Raw genomic sequence first — 17500 nt, 5'->3', positions numbered from 1 at the left:
CCTAGACGGGGGTATTGAGGCCCGTGAGCCCACAGCCCTCATCGCCGGGTCGTGGTCCTTGCTAGTGAAACTTAGTTAGACGTTGAAGCTGTTTACAGTCTCTCCTTGATGATCTCTTTAGCGTCGTAGTGTCATTCTCGCTCTCCTGCTCAGCCTGTTTCAGCCCCAGAGAATGAACCCCGCACAGACTCGCCTCAGCAGCATCGAGTCATTATTTTATTTATTCAAATCTGTAACGTGAAACCTCCTCAAACTTCCATAAAGTCGAGCTTCCACTGTCAACAGCTTAACACTTCCTGTGGTCTTTTACAGAATAAAAGTTTCTGTATTTGCACGCTGTATAAAGTGCTTTATTGTGAAAAGGTCCAATAATGACACTGCTATAATTTAACAATGCCACAGATCATTCCATTTAATCATCTGGCAACTTAATACATTTTTTCATGTTATATATATGTTTTTTTAAATAAGACAAAAGATATAATTTCAGGTCTTTGATAAGACATTGCAGATGAGGTCTCACTCAAATAAAAAATAAATACAAAAATAGGCCTATTATTATTCCCAACATTGTCATACTTTTTGCACCGTTTCCGTCTGAACTTCCTCGTACTCACTTTGTGTCCGTGTGACTGTCCGATCCTAAACTATAACACCTGGAAAGTAGGAAATGAGGCTAACGTTTAGTCTGCCATCGGCTAATGGTGTTTATTAGCGTAGCCACAGATTAACATAAGTTTAAAGTACTCGCTGCACAGTTCGGAGTGATAACTTGGAGTCCACATTTCCCTTCTGATGGCGATTCCTTTTTCTTTTTTTAAATATTACATTTTTTCCAATTTTATAAAACAAAATAAAATAAACACACAAATAGAACAAAACACAAAATGACCAGAGAGTATAAATCAAAAGAAAAGCATGAGTAGACATCAACTTAAATACAAACAAAATTACTGCATAATTTGAATTAAAAGTCATATTCGGTCCAAATTTGTCCATTTCCAAAGTAAGTCTGCCCATTCCATTTGTCTGATGCCCGTTACTATGCCAGTCCAGTCCTTGATCTTTAACTCATCCATTTCCAGGGACAAACAAAGTCTTTGGGGATGTTACAGGTGAAAAATCCTTTTGGTTAACCCCAAACCGCAGGACGCAGACGACAGCAGCTTTCTTCTTTAAAATGGCAGCACCAGCGAGCGCCACGTCTCTTTGAACCAATGACTGCAGCCCTTATATGATGTTTTCATCTCTTTTTTTTGCAGCTCATACTGATTGGCTGTGGACTGATTGGCTGTAGACCTCTACTTTAAACAGACCCAAACTTGACAATTAGAAATGACTGAATCTTTGTCTGACTGATCATATAACAAAAGTTTCACAAAGTAGCCAACAAGACATTTTACTGCTCATCCAAGACCTTTACTCAGTGGTACTAGGTTTACCTTTGTTGGAGCAGGCCATCCACTGAATGGGTCTCTTGTCGTAGTTGTGTTGTCCCACTGAGAATGTGAAGATCCTCACCTGGTAGAAACAAAGTGAGAAGCAGTTGGGTTTGGTTTTATTCACACGGACATGTTTGACTAGTCCTGCTTATTTTAGCTGATTATTTTAGGTAAAACCATGGAAACGACCAAGGCATAATCCCGACAAATGCTTCATACACAGGACCGTGATTGTTCTTCGCTCTGAGGCTGACAGAGCAGATGAAACGCTGCTTGGAGAGGCCATATTGTTTGAAGCGATTGTTAAAGAGCTCATCTGGACCCCATCTGCAGAGCGGCTAATGAGCGCCAGCACAGGAGGCACAGACGCCAACACTCTGCGTTCAAACTATTGTCTGAGCTCTTTGCGGGTCAGAGCGAATGTATCTGTGTGTGCGCAAGAGCGGTCAGCTGAGGACAAGTGTGGTCATTATGATTACAAAGTGTGTAGGGTCAATCCACTATCAGATACAAATCAATACTAATACTGGTGCTGAAACGACGGTAGACACACTTTCTTATCGACACGGAAAGGCCTGAGTGCTTAGACAATTCCTGTTTACACCTACCACTTATGCCCGCCCACAACTTGCAATTATTTGAAAGAAGAAGACGTCAAGTGACACATTTAGAGTTCTATTCACTGCATCCAACAGATCAGTGTGTGGATAAACAACAACTATCTCCAGCTGAACTCAGACAAGACTGAAATCATCATCTTTGTCCCACAGAAACAAAGAGAAACTTTCTAACCACTTTCTGGGGGTAATAATGAACTCAAACTTGAACTTTAACAGCGATGTCAAATCAGCAGCTTTTCAGCATCTAAAAATGTGTTTGTCTCCAGTAGATTAGACTACTGTAACGGCCTGCTTACTGGCCTCTCCAACATGGACCGGCCTCCTGCTGGTGCCAGAGTCAGGAATAAACATGGACCGGCCTCCTGCTGGTGCCAGAGTCAGGACTAAACATGGACCGGCCTCCTGCTGGTGCCAGAGTCAGGACTAAACATGGACCGGCCTCCTGCTGGTGCCAGAGTCAGGACTAAACATGGACCGGCCTGCTGGTGCCAGAGTCAGGAATAAACATGGACCGGCCTCCTGCTGGTGCCAGAGTCAGGACTAAACATGGACCGGCCTCCTGCTGGTGCCCAGAGTCAGGACTAAACATGGACCGGCCTCCTGCTGGTGCCAGAGTCAGGACTAAACATGGTCCGGCCTCCTGCTGGTGCCAGAGTCAGGACTAAACATGGTCCGACCTCCTGCTGGTGCCAGAGTCAGGAGTAAACATGGAGAGGCCTCCTGCTGGTGCCAGAGTCAGGACTAAACATGGACCGGCCTCCTGCTGGTGCCAGAGTCAGGACTAAATATGGACCGGCCTCCTGCTGGTGCCAGAGTCAGGACTAAACATGGACCGGCCTGCTGGTGCCAGAGTCAGGAATACACATGGACCGGCCTCCTGCTGGTGCCAGAGTCAGGACTAAACATGGACCGGCCTCCTGCTGGTGCCCAGAGTCAGGACTAAACATGGACCGGCCTCCTGCTGGTGCCAGAGTCAGGACTAAACATGGTCCGGCCTCCTGCTGGTGCCAGAGTCAGGACTAAACATGGTCCGACCTCCTGCTGGTGCCAGAGTCAGGACTAAACATGAACCGGCCTCCTGCTGGTGCCAGAGTCAGGACTAAACATGGACCGGCCTCCTGCTGGTGCCAGAGTCAGGACTAAATATGGACCGGCCTCCTGCTGGTGCCAGAGTCAGGACTAAACATGGACCGGCCTGCTGGTGCCAGAGTCAGGAATAAACATGGACCGGCCTCCTGCTGGTGCCAGAGTCAGGACTAAACATGGACCGGCCTCCTGCTGGTGCCCAGAGTCAGGACTAAACATGGACCGGCCTCCTGCTGGTGCCAGAGTCAGGACTAAACATGGTCCGGCCTCCTGCTGGTGCCAGAGTCAGGACTAAACATGGTCCGACCTCCTGCTGGTGCCAGAGTCAGGAGTAAACATGGAGAGGCCTCCTGCTGGTGCCAGAGTCAGGACTAAACATGGACCGGCCTCCTGCTGGTGCCAGAGTCAGGACTAAATATGGACCGGCCTCCTGCTGGTGCCAGAGTCAGGACTAAACATGGACCGGCCTCCTGCTGGTGCCAGAGTCAGGACTAAACATGGACCGGCCTCCTGCTGGTGCCAGAGTCAGGACTAAACATGGAGCGGCCTCCTGCTGGTGCCAGAGTCAGGACTAAACATGGAGCGGCCTCCTGCTGGTGCCAGAGTCAGGACTAAACATGGACCGGCCTCCTGCTGGTGCCAGAGTCAGGACTAAACATGGACCGGCCTCCTGCTGGTGCCAGAGTCAGGACTAAACATGGACCGGCCTCCTGCTGGTGCCCAGAGTCAGGACTAAACATGGACCGGCCTCCTGCTGGTGACAGAGTCAGGACTAAACATGGACCGGCCTCCTGCTGGTGCCCAGAGTCAGGACTAAACATGGACCGGCCTCCTGCTGGTGCCAGAGTCAGGACTAAACATGGAGCGGCCTCCTGCTGGTGCCAGAGTCAGGACTAAACATGGAGCGGCCTCCTGCTGGTGCCAGAGTCAGGACTAAACATGGAGCGGCCTCCTGCTGGTGCCAGAGTCAGGACTAAACATGGACCGGCCTCCTGCTGGTGCCAGAGTCAGGACTAAACATGGAGAGGCCTCCTGCTGGTGCCAGAGTCAGGACTAAAAATGGACCGGCCTCCTGCTGGTGCCAGAGTCAGGACTAAATATGGACCGGCCTCCTGCTGGTGCCAGAGTCAGGACTAAACATGGACCGGCCTGCTGGTGCCAGAGTCAGGAATAAACATGGACCGGCCTCCTGCTGGTGCCAGAGTCAGGACTAAACACGGACCGGCCTCCTGCTGGTGCCCAGAGGCAGGACTAAACATGGACCGGCCTCCTGCTGGTGCCAGAGTCAGGACTAAACATGGTCCGGCCTCCTGCTGGTGCCAGAGTCAGGACTAAACATGGTCCGACCTCCTGCTGGTGCCAGAGTCAGAACTAAACATGGAGCGGCCTCCTGCTGGTGCCAGAGTCAGGACTAAACATGGAGCGGCCTCCTGCTGGTGCCAGAGTCAGGACTAAACATGGACCGGCCTCCTGCTGGTGCCAGAGTCAGGACTAAACATGGACCGGCCTCCTGCTGGTGCCAGAGTCAGGACTAAACATGGACCGGCCTCCTGCTGGTGCCCAGAGTCAGGACTAAACATGGACCGGCCTCCTGCTGGTGCCAGAGTCAGGACTAAACATGGTCCGGCCTCCTGCTGGTGCCAGAGTCAGGACTAAACATGGTCCGACCTCCTGCTGGTGCCAGAGTCAGGAGTAAACATGGAGAGGCCTCCTGCTGGTGCCAGAGTCAGGACTAAACATGGACCGGCCTCCTGCTGGTGCCAGAGTCAGGACTAAATATGGACCGGCCTCCTGCTGGTGCCAGAGTCAGGACTAAACATGGACCGGCCTGCTGGTGCCAGAGTCAGGAATACACATGGACCTGCCTCCTGCTGGTGCCAGAGTCAGGACTAAACATGGACCGGCCTCCTGCTGGTGCCCAGAGTCAGGACTAAACATGGACCGGCCTCCTGCTGGTGCCAGAGTCAGGACTAAACATGGACCGGCCTCCTGCTGGTGCCAGAGTCAGGACTAAACATGGTCCGACCTCCTGCTGGTGCCAGAGTCAGGACTAAACATGAACCGGCCTCCTGCTGGTGCCAGAGTCAGGACTAAACATGGACCGGCCTCCTGCTGGTGCCAGAGTCAGGACTAAACATGGACCGGCCTCCTGCTGGTGCCAGAGTCAGGACTAAACATGGACCGGCCTCCTGCTGGTGTCCAGAGTCAGGACTAAACATGGACCGGCCTCCTGCTGGTGCCAGAGTCAGGACTAAACATGGACCGGCCTCCTGCTGGTGCCCAGAGTCAGGACTAAACATGGACCGGCCTCCTGCTGGTGCCAGAGTCAGGACTAAACATGGAGCGGCCTCCTGCTGGTGCCAGAGTCAGGACTAAACATGGAGCGGCCTCCTGCTGGTGCCAGAGTCAGGACTAAACATGGAGCGGCCTCCTGCTGGTGCCTGAGTCAGGACTAAACATGGACCGGCCTCCTGCTGGTGCCAGAGTCAGGACTAAACATGAACCGGCCTCCTGCTGGTGCCAGAGTCAGGACTAAACATGGACCGGCCTCCTGCTGGTGCCAGAGTCAGGACTAAATATGGACCGGCCTCCTGCTGGTGCCAGAGTCAGGACTAAACATGGACCGGCCTGCTGGTGCCAGAGTCAGGAATAAACATGGACCGGCCTCCTGCTGGTGCCAGAGTCAGGACTAAACACGGACCGGCCTCCTGCTGGTGCCCAGAGTCAGGACTAAACATGGACCGGCCTCCTGCTGGTGCCAGAGTCAGGACTAAACATGGTCCGGCCTCCTGCTGGTGCCAGAGTCAGGACTAAACATGGTCCGACCTCCTGCTGGTGCCAGAGTCAGGACTAAACATGGAGCGGCCTCCTGCTGGTGCCAGAGTCAGGACTAAACATGGAGCGGCCTCCTGCTGGTGCCAGAGTCAGGACTAAACATGGACCGGCCTCCTGCTGGTGCCAGAGTCAGGACTAAACATGGACCGGCCTCCTGCTGGTGCCAGAGTCAGGACTAAACATGGACCGGCCTCCTGCTGGTGCCCAGAGTCAGGACTAAACATGGACTGGCCTCCTGCTGGTGACAGAGTCAGGACTAAACATGGACCGGCCTCCTGCTGGTGCCCAGAGTCAGGACTAAACATGGACCGGCCTCCTGCTGGTGCCAGAGTCAGGACTAAACATGGAGCGGCCTCCTGCTGGTGCCAGAGTCAGGACTAAACATGGAGCGGCCTCCTGCTGGTGCCAGAGTCAGGACTAAACATGGACCGGCCTCCTGCTGGTGCCCAGAGTCAGGACTAAACATGGACCGGCCTCCTGCTGGTGACAGAGTCAGGACTAAACATGGACCGGCCTCCTGCTGGTGCCCAGAGTCAGGACTAAACATGGACCGGCCTCCTGCTGGTGCCAGAGTCAGGACTAAACATGGACCGGCCTCCTGCTGGTGCCAGAGTCAGGACTAAACATGGACCGGCCTCCTGCTGGTGCCAGAGTCAGGACTAAACATGGACCGGCCTCCTGCTGGTGCCAGAGTCAGGACTAAACATGGGCCGGCCTCCTGCTGGTGCCAGAGTCAGGACTAAACATGGACCTGCCTCCTGCTGGTGCCAGAGTCAGGACTAAACATGGACCGGCCTCCTGCTGGTGCCAGAGTCAGGACTAAACATGGACCGGCCTCCTGCTGGTGCCAGAGTCAGGACTAAACATGGAGCGGCCTCCTGCTGGTGCCAGAGTCAGGACTAAACATGGACCGGCCTCCTGCTGGTGCCAGAGTCAGGACTAAACATGGAGCGGCCTCCTGCTGGTGCCAGAGTCAGGACTAAACATGGAGCGGCCTCCTGCTGGTGCCAGAGTCAGGACTAAACATGGACCGGCCTCCTGCTGGTGCCAGAGTCAGGACTAAACATGGACCGGCCTCCTGCTGGTGCCAGAGTCAGGACTAAACATGAACCGGCCTCCTGCTGGTGCCAGAGTCAGGACTAAACATGGACCGGCCTCCTGCTGGTGCCAGAGTCAGGACTAAATATGGACCGGCCTCCTGCTGGTGCCAGAGTCAGGACTAAACATGGACCGGCCTCCTGCTGGTGCCAGAGTCAGGACTAAACACGGACCGGCCTCCTGCTGGTGCCCAGAGTCAGGACTAAACATGGACCGGCCTCCTGCTGGTGCCAGAGTCAGGACTAAACATGGTCCGGCCTCCTGCTGGTGCCAGAGTCAGGACTAAACATGGTCCGACCTCCTGCTGGTGCCAGAGTCAGGACTAAACATGGAGCGGCCTCCTGCTGGTGCCAGAGTCAGGACTAAACATGGAGCGGCCTCCTGCTGGTGCCAGAGTCAGGACTAAACATGGACCGGCCTCCTGCTGGTGCCAGAGTCAGGACTAAACATGGACCGGCCTCCTGCTGGTGCCAGAGTCAGGACTAAACATGGAGCGGCCTCCTGCTGGTGCCAGAGTCAGGACTAAACATGGAGCGGCCTCCTGCTGGTGCCAGAGTCAGGACTAAACATGGACCGGCCTCCTGCTGGTGCCAGAGTCAGGACTAAACATGGACCGGCCTCCTGCTGGTGCCAGAGTCAGGACTAAACATGGACCGGCCTCCTGCTGGTGCCCAGAGTCAGGACTAAACATGGACCGGCCTCCTGCTGGTGCCAGAGTCAGGACTAAACACGGACCGGCCTCCTGCTGGTGCCCAGAGTCAGGACTAAACATGGACCGGCCTCCTGCTGGTGCCAGAGTCAGGACTAAACATGGTCCGGCCTCCTGCTGGTGCCAGAGTCAGGACTAAACATGGTCCGACCTCCTGCTGGTGCCAGAGTCAGGAATAAACATGGACCGGCCTCCTGCTGGTGCCAGAGTCAGGACTAAACATGGACCGGCCTCCTGCTGGTGCCCAGAGTCAGGACTAAACATGGACCGGCCTCCTGCTGGTGCCAGAGTCAGGACTAAACATGGTCCGGCCTCCTGCTGGTGCCAGAGTCAGGACTAAACATGGTCCGACCTCCTGCTGGTGCCAGAGTCAGGAGTAAACATGGAGAGGCCTCCTGCTGGTGCCAGAGTCAGGACTAAACATGGACCGGCCTCCTGCTGGTGCCTAGAGTGAGGACTCTGACCATGTTCAAATCTAAGCTAAAAACAGTTTTGTTTAGCTGTGTTTAGCATGTGTTTCATGTCTTTGTGATTTGAATGTATTCTTTCCTGTTGTGTGAAGCACTTTGAATTGCCTTGTGCATGAAATGTGCTCTACAAATAAACTTGCCTTGCCTGAATGTAAAATGATGATCTATTTGTTATAGCTCAATATTAAACATGATTATCTGGTCAAACAAAGGTTAAGAACATGAAATAAAACAGGCTGAAGTACATCCATCTGTGCCTCCACCTCAAAAGTGACACAGTGCACCTTTACTACGGCATAAATAGTCAGATAATAAAGCACAATATTAAGTTGAAATTATATTATTTATGTATTCATCAAAGATAGTCAGGATCATGTTTCAGTGGTAGATCTGGTCTGTAATCCAGGCTCGTGGCGTTACCTTCTTGTCGGCGTTGTACTTCTCCAGAATGGCCTGCGCTCGCTCCTCGCCTCCGTCCGTGAACAGCATGATGATCTTGTTGCAGTTGGCTCGGGTCACATTGGTCTGCGAGAAAACACCAGACATACAACAATCATTACAATAACAGACTGATAAGATCTTCATGTTATTGGAGTTATCTTGTCATTTGCAGCTCTTATGAATAACCTCTTCAACTTTGTGTCATCTTAAAGCAAGCAAGCGTTACTGCAAAGGACTAGACCAACATTGTATTAAACATTCGTAAAATGGGAAAAAAAAAAAATTATATTCAGACTTAATTTGAAAATTGATCAATTTGACAGACTTTGGACTAAATGGGAGGATTTAATTGGGTTTTATGTGCCGTGGTTTTCTCTTCTTTTTGTTCATTATTTGCTGGATGTCTACTGTGTTTGATTTGATGTGTTTTTTAATTAAAACTGAAGAAATTAAAAAGAAATACAAAGTAGTAAAACGTGTTTGGGTAAACTACAACTCAAGTAAAAGTAACTGTCACGGCTGTCACATCTGATTTATGATTTATAACACAAAACATTAACCAACGCAGAGAAACTGGTATTATCGAAGAGGATGGACGCCAAAATGAGATAAATTAGGGGTTAAATCATTGTATACGGTCAACATAAAGCTTTAGTCATAAATAGATTTACTCTCAGTGGGAAAAAGAACCAAAAAAAAAACCCAAGAAAAATCTGAAACGACTCAAGTACTACCCACCTATTTTCTATTTTTTTCTCAATTAATTTGCATACTCATTTTCATACCTATGTGCGCCGTTTTCCTTACATGTTTCTTCATTTTAAGCAATTCTATTTTGACGTAATAATACAAAAACTACAGTATGACCGCCCATAACCTCAGCTCATGTACACCACCAGCAGATGGCAGTAAAGAACAGCTTAATCTCTGTCTGAACCTGTGAAGGAGTGAAGGAGTGAAGGAGTGGAGGAGTGAAGGAGTGAAGGAGTGAAGGAGTGAAGGAGTGAAGGAGTGAAGGAGTGGAGGAGTGGAGGAGTGAAGGAGTGGAGGCGTGGAGGAGTGAAGGAGTGGAGGAGTGGAGGAGTGGAGGAGTGAAGGCGTGGAGGAGTGAAGGAGTGGAGGAGTGAAGGAGTGAAGGAGTGGAGGAGTGAAGGAGTGAAGGCGTGGAGGAGTGAAGGAGTGAAGGAGTGAAGGAGTGGAGGAGTGAAGGCGTGGAGGAGTGAAGGAGTGGAGGAGTGAAGGAGTGAAGGAGTGAAGGAGTGAAGGAGTGGAGGAGTGAAGGAGTGGAGGAGTGGAGGCGTGGAGGAGTGAAGGCGTGAAGGAGTGGAGGAGTGGAGGAGTGAAGGCGTGGAGGAGTGAAGGAGTGGAGGAGCGGAGGAGTGAAGGCGTGGAGGAGTGGAGGAGTGGAGGAGTGAAGGAGTGGAGGAGTGGAGGAATGGAGGAGTGAAGGAGTGAAGGAGTGGAGGAGTGGAGGAGTGAAGGAGTGGAGGAGTGGAGGAGAGAAGGAGTGGAGGAGTGAAGGAGTGGAGGAGTGAAGGAGTGAAGGAGTGGAGGAGTGAAGGAGTGAAGGCGTGGAGGAGTGAAGGAGTGAAGGAGTGAAGGAGTGAAGGAGTGGAGGAGTGAAGGCGTGGAGGAGTGAAGGAGTGGAGGAGTGAAGGAGTGAAGGAGTGAAGGAGTGAAGGAGTGAAGGAGTGAAGGAGTGAAGGAGTGGAGGAGTGGAGGAGTGAAGGAGTGGAGGAGAGAAGGAGTGGAGGAGTGAAGGAGTGGAGGAGTGGAGGAGTGAAGGAGTGGAGGAGAGGAGGAGTGGAGGAGTGGAGGAGTGGAGGAGTGAAGGAGTGGAGGAGTGAAGGAGTGAAGGAGTGGAGGAGTGAAGGAGTGGAGGAGTGGAGGAGTGAAGGAGTGGAGGAGTGGAGGAGTGAAGGAGTGGAGGAGAGAAGGAGTGGAGGAGTGAAGGAGTGGAGGAGTGAAGGAGTGAAGGAGTGGAGGAGTGAAGGAGTGAAGGCGTGGAGGAGTGAAGGAGTGAAGGAGTGAAGGAGTGAAGGAGTGGAGGAGTGAAGGCGTGGAGGAGTGGAGGAGTGGAGGAGTGGAGGAGTGAAGGAGTGGAGGAGTGAAGGAGTGAAGGAGTGGAGGAGTGAAGGAGTGGAGGAGTGGAGGAGTGAAGGAGTGGAGGAGTGAAGGAGTGGAGGAGTGGAGGAATGGAGGACTGAAGGAGTGAAGGAGTGGAGGAGTGGAGGAGTGGAGGAGTGAAGGAGAGGAGGAGTGGAGGAGTGAAGGAGTGGAGGAGTGGAGGAGTGGAGGAGTGAAGGAGTGAAGGAGTGAAGGAGTGGAGGAGTGAAGGAGTGGAGGAGTGGAGGAGTGAAGTAGTGAAGGAGTGAAGGAGTGGAGGAGTGAAGGAGTGGAGGAGTGAAGGAGTGGAGGAGTGGAGGAGAGGAGTGGAGGAGTGAAGGAGTGGAGGAGAGGAGGAGTGGAGGAGTGAAGGAGTGGAGGAGTGGAGGAGTGAAGGAGTGAAGGAGTGAAGGAGTGAAGGAGTGGAGGAGTGAAGGAGTGGAGGAGTGGAGGAGTGGAGGAGTGAAGGAGTGGAGGAGTGAAGGAGTGGAGGAGTGGAGGAGTGAAGGAGTGAAGGAGTGGAGGAGAGGAGTGGAGGAGTGAAGGAGTGAAGGAGAGGAGGAGTGGAGGAGTGAAGGAATGGAGGAGTGGAGGAGTGGAGGAGTGGAGGAGTGAAGGAGTGAAGGAGTGGAGGAGTGAAGGAGTGGAGGAGTGGAGGAGTGAAGGAGTGGAGGAGTGAAGGAGTGGAGGAATGAAGGAGTGAAGGCGTGGAGGAGTGAAGGAGTGGAGGAGTGAAGGAGTGAAGGAGTGGAGGAGTGAAGGAGTGGAGGAGTGAAGGAGTGGAGGAGTGGAGGAGTGGAGGAGTGGAGGAGTGGAGGAGTGGAGGAGAGAAGGAGTGGAGGAGTGAAGGAGTGGAGGAGTGGAGGAGTGAAGGAGTGGAGGAGAGGAGGAGTGGAGGAGTGGAGGAGTGGAGGAGTGAAGGAGTGGAGGAGTGAAGGAGTGAAGGAGTGGAGGAGTGAAGGAGTGGAGGAGTGGAGGAGTGAAGGAGTGGAGGAGTGGAGGAGTGAAGGAGTGGAGGAGAGAAGGAGTGGAGGAGTGAAGGAGTGGAGGAGTGAAGGAGTGAAGGAGTGGAGGAGTGAAGGAGTGAAGGCGTGGAGGAGTGAAGGAGTGAAGGAGTGAAGGAGTGAAGGAGTGGAGGAGTGAAGGCGTGGAGGAGTGGAGGAGTGGAGGAGTGGAGGAGTGAAGGAGTGGAGGAGTGAAGGAGTGAAGGAGTGGAGGAGTGAAGGAGTGGAGGAGTGGAGGAGTGAAGGAGTGGAGGAGTGAAGGAGTGGAGGAGTGGAGGAATGGAGGACTGAAGGAGTGAAGGAGTGGAGGAGTGGAGGAGTGGAGGAGTGAAGGAGAGGAGGAGTGGAGGAGTGAAGGAGTGGAGGAGTGGAGGAGTGGAGGAGTGAAGGAGTGAAGGAGTGAAGGAGTGGAGGAGTGAAGGAGTGGAGGAGTGGAGGAGTGAAGTAGTGAAGGAGTGAAGGAGTGGAGGAGTGAAGGAGTGGAGGAGTGAAGGAGTGGAGGAGTGGAGGAGAGGAGTGGAGGAGTGAAGGAGTGGAGGAGAGGAGGAGTGGAGGAGTGAAGGAGTGGAGGAGTGGAGGAGTGAAGGAGTGAAGGAGTGAAGGAGTGAAGGAGTGGAGGAGTGAAGGAGTGGAGGAGTGGAGGAGTGGAGGAGTGAAGGAGTGGAGGAGTGAAGGAGTGGAGGAGTGGAGGAGTGAAGGAGTGAAGGAGTGGAGGAGAGGAGTGGAGGAGTGAAGGAGTGAAGGAGAGGAGGAGTGGAGGAGTGAAGGAATGGAGGAGTGGAGGAGTGGAGGAGTGGAGGAGTGAAGGAGTGAAGGAGTGGAGGAGTGAAGGAGTGGAGGAGTGGAGGAGTGAAGGAGTGGAGGAGTGAAGGAGTGGAGGAATGAAGGAGTGAAGGCGTGGAGGAGTGAAGGAGTGGAGGAGTGAAGGAGTGAAGGAGTGGAGGAGTGAAGGAGTGGAGGAGTGAAGGAGTGGAGGAGTGGAGGAGTGGAGGAGTGGAGGAGTGGAGGAGTGGAGGGGAGGAGTGAAGGAGTGAAGGAGTGGAGGAGAGGAGGAGTGAAGGAGTGGAGGAGTGGAGGAGTGGAGGAGTGAAGGAGTGAAGGAGTGAAGGAGTGGAGGAGTGGAGGAGTGAAGGAGTGAAGGAGTGGAGGAGTGAAGGAGTGGAGGAGTGGAGGAGTGAAGGAGTGGAGGAGTGAAGGAGTGAAGGTGTGGAGGAGTGAAGGAGTGGAGGAGTGAAGGAGTGAAGGAGTGGAGGAGTGAAGGAGTGGAGGAGTGAAGGAGTGGAGGAGTGAAGGAGTGAAGGAGTGAAGGAGTGGAGGAGTGAAGGAGTGAAGGAGTGGAGGAGTGAAGGAGTGGAGGAGTGAAGGAGTGAAGGAGTGAAGGAGTGAAGGAGTGGAGGAGTGAATAAGTGGAGGAGTGAAGGAGTGGAGGAGTGAAGGCGTGGAGGAGTGAAGGCGTGGAGGAGTGAAGGAGTGAAGGAGTGGAGGAGTGAAGGAGTGGAGGAGTGAAGGAGTGGAGGAGTGAAGGAGTGAAGGAGTGGAGGAGTTGAGGAGTGAAGGAGTGGAGGAGTGAAGGAGTGGAGGAGTGAAGGAGTGGAGGAGTGAAGGCGTGGACGAGGTAAGGCGTGGAGGAGTGAAGGAGTGGAGGAGTGAAGGAGTGGAGGAGTTTAGGAGTGAAGGAGTGGAGGAGTGAAGGAGTGGAGGAGTGAAGGAGTGGAGGAGTGAAGGCGTGGAGGAGGTAAGGCGTGGAGGAGTGAAGGAGTGGAGGAGTGAAGGCGTGGAGGAGTGAAGGAGTGGAGGAGTGAAGGCGTGGAGGAGTGAAGGAGTGGAGGAGTTGAGGAGTGAAGGAGTAGAGGAGTGAAGGCGTGGAGGAGTGAAGGCGTGGAGGAGTGAAGGAGTGGAGGAGTGAAGGAGTGGAGGAGTGGAGGAGTGAAGGAGTGGAGGAGTGAAGGAGTGGAGGAATGAAGGAGTGAAGGCGTGGAGGAGTGAAGGAGTGGAGGAGTGAAGGAGTGAAGGAGTGGAGGAGTGAAGGAGTGGAGGAGTGAAGGAGTGGAGGAGTGGAGGAGTGGAGGAGTGGAGGGGTGAAGGAGTGGAGGAGTGGAGGAGAGGAGTGGAGGAGTGAAGGAGTGGAGGAGAGGAGGAGTGGAGGAGTGGAGGAGTGAAGGAGTGGAGGAGTGAAGGAGTGGAGGAGTGAAGGAGTGAAGGTGTGGAGGAGTGAAGGAGTGGAGGAGTGAAGGAGTGAAGGAGTGGAGGAGTGAAGGAGTGGAGGAGTGAAGGAGTGGAGGAGTGAAGGAGTGAAGGAGTGAAGGAGTGGAGGAGTGAAGGAGTGAAGGAGTGGAGGAGTGAAGGAGTGAAGGAGTGAAGGAGTGGAGGAGTGAAGGAGTGGAGGAGTGAAGGAGTGGAGGAGTGAAGGAGTGGAGGAGTGAAGGCGTGGAGGAGTGAAGGCGTGGAGGAGTGAAGGAGTGAAGGAGTGGAGGAGTGAAGGAGTGGAGGAGTGAAGGAGTGGAGGAGTGAAGGAGTGAAGGAGTGGAGGAGTTGAGGAGTGAAGGAGTGGAGGAGTGAAGGAGTGGAGGAGTGAAGGCGTGGAGGAGGTAAGGTGTGGAGGAGTGAAGGAGTGGAGGAGTGAAGGAGTGGAGGAGTTGAGGAGTGAAGGAGTGAAGGAGTGGAGGAGTGAAGGAGTGGAGGAGTGAAGGGATGGAGGAGTGAAGGCGTGGAGGAGTGAAGGAGTGGAGGAGTGAAGGAGTGGAGGAGTGAAGGAGTGGAGGAGTTGAGGACTGAAGGAGTAGAGGAGTGAAGGCGTGGAGGAGTGAAGGCGTGGAGGAGTGAAGGAGTGGAGGAGTGGAGGAGTGAAGGAGTGAAGGAGTGGAGGAGTGGAGGAGTGAAGGCGTGGAGGAGTGAAGGCGTGGAGGAGTGGAGGAGTGGAGGAGTGAAGGCGTGGAGGAGTGAAGGAGTGGAGGAGTGGAGGAGTGGAGGAGTGAAGGAGTGGAGGAGTGAAGGAGTGGAGGAGTGGAGGAGTGAAGGAGTGGAGGAGTGAAGGAGTGGAGGAGTGGAGGAGTGGAGGAGTGAAGGAGTGGAGGAGTGGAGGAGTGGAGGAGTGGAGGCATGGAGGAGTGAAGGCGTGGAGGAGTGGAGGAGTGGAGGAGTGAAGGATTGAAGGAGTGGAGGAGTGGAGGAGTGAAGGAGTTGAGGAGTGAAGGCGTGGAGGAGTGAAGGCGTGGAGGAGTGAAGGAGTGAAGGAGTGGAGGAGTGAAGGAGTGGAGGAGTGAAGGAGTGGAGGAGTGAAGGAGTGAAGGAGTGGAGGAGTTGAGGAGTGAAGGAGTGGAGGAGTGAAGGAGTGGAGGAGTGAAGGAGTGGAGGAGTGAAGGCGTGGACGAGGTAAGGCGTGGAGGAGTGAAGGAGTGGAGGAGTGAAGGAGTGGAGGAGTTTAGGAGTGAAGGAGTGGAGGAGTGAAGGAGTGGAGGAGTGAAGGAGTGGAGGAGTGAAGGCGTGGAGGAGGTAAGGCGTGGAGGAGTGAAGGAGTGGAGGAGTGAAGGCGTGGAGGAGTGAAGGAGTGGAGGAGTGAAGGCGTGGAGTGAAGGAGTGGAGGAGTTGAGGAGTGAAGGAGTAGAGGAGTGAAGGCGTGGAGGAGTGAAGGCGTGGAGGAGTGAAGGAGTGGAGGAGTGAAGGAGTGGAGGAGTGGAGGAGTGAAGGAGTGGAGGAGTGAAGGAGTGGAGGAATGAAGGAGTGAAGGCGTGGAGGAGTGAAGGAGTGGAGGAGTGAAGGAGTGAGGAGTGGAGGAGTGAAGGAGTGGAGGAGTGAAGGAGTGGAGGAGTGGAGGAGTGGAGGAGTGTGGGGTGAGGTGAGGAGTGGAGGAGTGGAGGAGAGGAGTGGAGGAGTGAAGGAGTGGAGGAGAGGAGGAGTGGAGGAGTGAAGGAGTGGAGGAGTGGAGGAGTGAAGGAGTGAAGGAGTGGAGGAGTGGAGGAGTGAAGGAGTGGAGGAGTGGAGGAGTGGAGGAGTGAAGGAGTGGAGGAGTGGAGGAGTGAAGGAGTGGAGGAGTGGAGGAGTGAAGGAGTGAAGGAGTGAAGGAGTGGAGGAGTGAAGGAGTGGAGGAGTGGAGGAGTGAAGGAGTGAAGGAGTGGAGGAGTGAAGGAGTGGAGGAGTGGAGGAGTGAAGGAGTGGAGGAGTGAAGGAGTGGAGGAGTGAAGGAGTGAAGGTGTGGAGGAGTGAAGGAGTGGAGGAGTGAAGGAGTGAAGGAGTGGAGGAGTGAAGGAGTGGAGGAGTGAAGGAGTGGAGGAGTGAAGGAGTGAAGGAGTGAAGGAGTGGAGGAGTGAAGGAGTGAAGGAGTGGAGGAGTGAAGGAGTGGAGGAGTGAAGGAGTGAAGGAGTGAAGGAGTGGAGGAGTGAGGAGTGGGAGTGAGGAGTGGAGGAGTGAAGGAGTGGAGGAGTGAAGGCGTGGAGGAGTTGAGGAGTGAAGGAGTGAAGGAGTGGAGGAGTGAAGGAGTGGAGGAGTGAAGGGGTGGAGGAGTGAAGGCGTGGAGGAGTGAAGGAGTGGAGGAGTGAAGGAGTGGAGGAGTGAAGGAGTGGAGGAGTTGAGGAGTGAAGGAGTAGAGGAGTGAAGGCGTGGAGGAGTGAAGGCGTGGAGGAGTGAAGGAGTGGAGGAGTGGAGGAGTGAAGGAGTGGAGGAGTGGAGGAGTGAAGGCGTGGAGGAGTGAAGGCGTGGAGGAGTGGAGGAGTGGAGGAGTGAAGGAGTGGAGGAGTGAAGGAGTGAAGGAGTGGAGGAGTTGAGGAGTGAAGGAGTGGAGGAGTGAAGGAGTGGAGGAGTGAAGGCGTGGAGGAGGTAAGGTGTGGAGGAGTGAAGGAGTGGAGGAGTGAAGGAGTGGAGGAGTTGAGGAGTGAAGGAGTGAAGGAGTGGAGGAGTGAAGGAGTGGAGGAGTGAAGGGGTGGAGGAGTGAAGGCGTGGAGGAGTGAAGGAGTGGAGGAGTGAAGGAGTGGAGGAGTGAGGAGTGGAGGAGTGAGGAGTGAAGGAGTAGAGGAGTGAAGGCGTGGAGGAGTGAAGGCGTGGAGGAGTGAAGGAGTGGAGGAGTGGAGGAGTGAAGGAGTGAAGGAGTGGAGGAGTGGAGGAGTGGAGGAGTGAGAGGAGTGGAGGAGTGAAGGAGTGGAGGAGTGGAGGAGTGGAGGAGTGAAGGAGTGGAGGAGTGGAGGAGTGAAGGAGTGGAGGAGTGGAGGAGTGAAGGAGTGGAGGAGTGAAGGAGTGGAGGAGTGGAGGAGTGGAGGAGTGAAGGAGTGGAGGAGTGGAGGAGTGGAGGAGTGAGGAATGGAGGAGTGAAGGAGTGGAGGAGTGGAGGAGTGGATGGAGGAGTGGAGGAGAGAAGGAGTGGAGGAGTGAAGGAGTGGAGGAGTGAAGGAGTGGAGGAGTGAAGGAGTGGAGGAGTGAAGGCGTGGAGGAGTGAAGGCGTGGAGGAGTGAAGAGTGAAGGAGTGGAGGAGTGAAGGAGTGGAGGAGTGAAGGAGTGGAGGAGTGAAGGAGTGAAGGAGTGGAGGAGTTGAGGAGTGAAGGAGTGGAGGAGTGAAGGAGTGGAGGAGTGAAGGCGTGGAGGAGGTAAGGTGTGGAGGAGTGAAGGAGTGGAGGAGTGAAGGAGTGGAGGAGTTGAGGAGTGAAGGAGTGAAGGAGTGGAGGAGTGAAGGAGTGGAGGAGTGAAGGGTGGAGGAGTGAAG

The 17500-nt window shown here is 54.0% G+C and overlaps 1 protein-coding gene across 1 annotated transcript in view; it reads right to left on the bottom strand.

Annotated features, from left to right (window-relative positions):
• Positions 1–17500, bottom strand: part of LOC140348520 (voltage-dependent calcium channel subunit alpha-2/delta-1-like) — an 85891-nt gene that overhangs the window by 67785 nt on the left and 606 nt on the right. Inside the window, exons 2-3 of the mRNA XM_072434452.1 lie at positions 8681–8785; positions 1443–1521 (exon numbers count right to left, since the gene is read on the bottom strand). Coding sequence (XP_072290553.1) covers positions 1443–1521; positions 8681–8785 — 184 coding nt within the window. The remainder of the gene's footprint in view (positions 1–1442; positions 1522–8680; positions 8786–17500) is intronic.

This window comes from Eucyclogobius newberryi, unplaced genomic scaffold (assembly GCF_026437365.1).
Source record: "Eucyclogobius newberryi isolate DKJ021-1_F unplaced genomic scaffold, fEucNew1.0.hap1 SCAF_7, whole genome shotgun sequence".
NCBI classification, from domain to species: Eukaryota; Metazoa; Chordata; class Actinopteri; order Gobiiformes; family Gobiidae; genus Eucyclogobius; species Eucyclogobius newberryi.
Note: the sequence above shows the minus strand (reverse complement) of the source record. Positions and strands in the feature narration are given on the sequence as shown.